This window comes from Echinops telfairi, unplaced genomic scaffold (genome assembly GCF_000313985.2).
Source record: "Echinops telfairi isolate 266 unplaced genomic scaffold, ASM31398v2 ScPeMD7_15;HRSCAF=58, whole genome shotgun sequence".
Taxonomy (NCBI): domain Eukaryota; kingdom Metazoa; phylum Chordata; class Mammalia; order Afrosoricida; family Tenrecidae; genus Echinops; species Echinops telfairi.
The window spans coordinates 2,937,879-2,938,930 of NW_022103912.1; the positions used below are offsets into that span (position 1 = coordinate 2,937,879).

Below are 1,052 nucleotides of genomic sequence, written 5' to 3' on the forward strand. Positions count from 1 at the left end.
CCTCACCAGGAAGAGGCTGCGGGAAGGCAGCAGGAGGGTTCAGTGGGAGGCAAACCTACCTGGAACTCCTTGTTCACCTTTGGCCCCGAGCAGCTCTGCAAAGGAAGCATTGGGGTACAGACTGAGCAGGGAGCACCCAGGCCCCCCAGCTCCCCAGCACCCAGCTTTCACGAAGGTCGAGCCCACTGCATATGAGGGAGCAGGTCCTTCCGTCAAATGCTGGAGTTTGGACAACAGGGAGCCCAAACCCTGCGCGCTTGTAAGAAAGATCCCTTGGAAGAAATCAGCTATATGATGGTAACTAGTGGTCAGCAGCGTGCGACCCATGGGTCCTTAGGAGTTACAAAATGTTTGCAAAGAGAAATGGGTGTCCCAGGCATTTTCAGAGGCCTACGAAGTCCAAACCAGCCTGAGATGGCTCCTGAGGTTAGGTAAAAGGTCTCCCACTGCCTTCCAGGTCAGAGCACTAGAAGACTCTTGCCAAGGAAGGGGGTTCAAGTGCAAGCTTGCACTGTGAACAAGCAGCTTCTCCTTCCCCGCCATCCCCTGAGGAGTGCTCACCCAGCGGGGAGGGGTCCAACCTGGCTTCCGGGTGAAGTTGTCCACCTGGCGCTGCAGGTGCTGCTGGCTGGTCTGGATCTGCCGGAGCTGGGACTGCATGCTGTTCCACAGAGTCCCGGCCGGCTTTGGGCGGTGCACTGACAGGAACAGGGGGGACGGACTGTCCTCGACAGCCAGTGTGTTGTTGGGGAAGTACATCTCCAGGGCCTGGAGCCGCTTCTGCAGGTTCAGAACTAGACCCCCCCTCCCCAACATCCTTTTAGGGTTTTCTTTGAAACCCCAGGCATTTGACCATACACCCTTGATGGTCTTGTGTCATTGTATTCGCACATAACTCTTGCAGGCTCTGAATACGAAAGTCACATCTGATGTGCTGTGGGGGCCTGGTGGGAGCTCAGAGTTTTCTGCAACTTAAACAGATGCACGCCACACTCACGCGTGACATCACACATCCACAGAACATTCCTGCAGGGTTCACAGCTGCAGAGATA

General features: G+C 55.9%; 1 protein-coding gene across 1 annotated transcript in view; it reads right to left on the reverse strand.

The window, feature by feature from the left end:
* Nucleotides 1-816, reverse strand: part of MARCO (macrophage receptor with collagenous structure) — a 19,734-nt gene extending 18,918 nt beyond the window's left edge. The window contains exons 1-2 of the mRNA XM_045287413.1: nucleotides 582-816; nucleotides 60-95 (exon numbers count right to left, since the gene is read on the reverse strand). Of these exons, the coding sequence (XP_045143348.1) occupies nucleotides 60-95; nucleotides 582-816 (271 nt within the window). The remainder of the gene's footprint in view (nucleotides 1-59; nucleotides 96-581) is intronic.
* Between the last annotated feature and the right edge of the window lie 236 nt (nucleotides 817-1,052).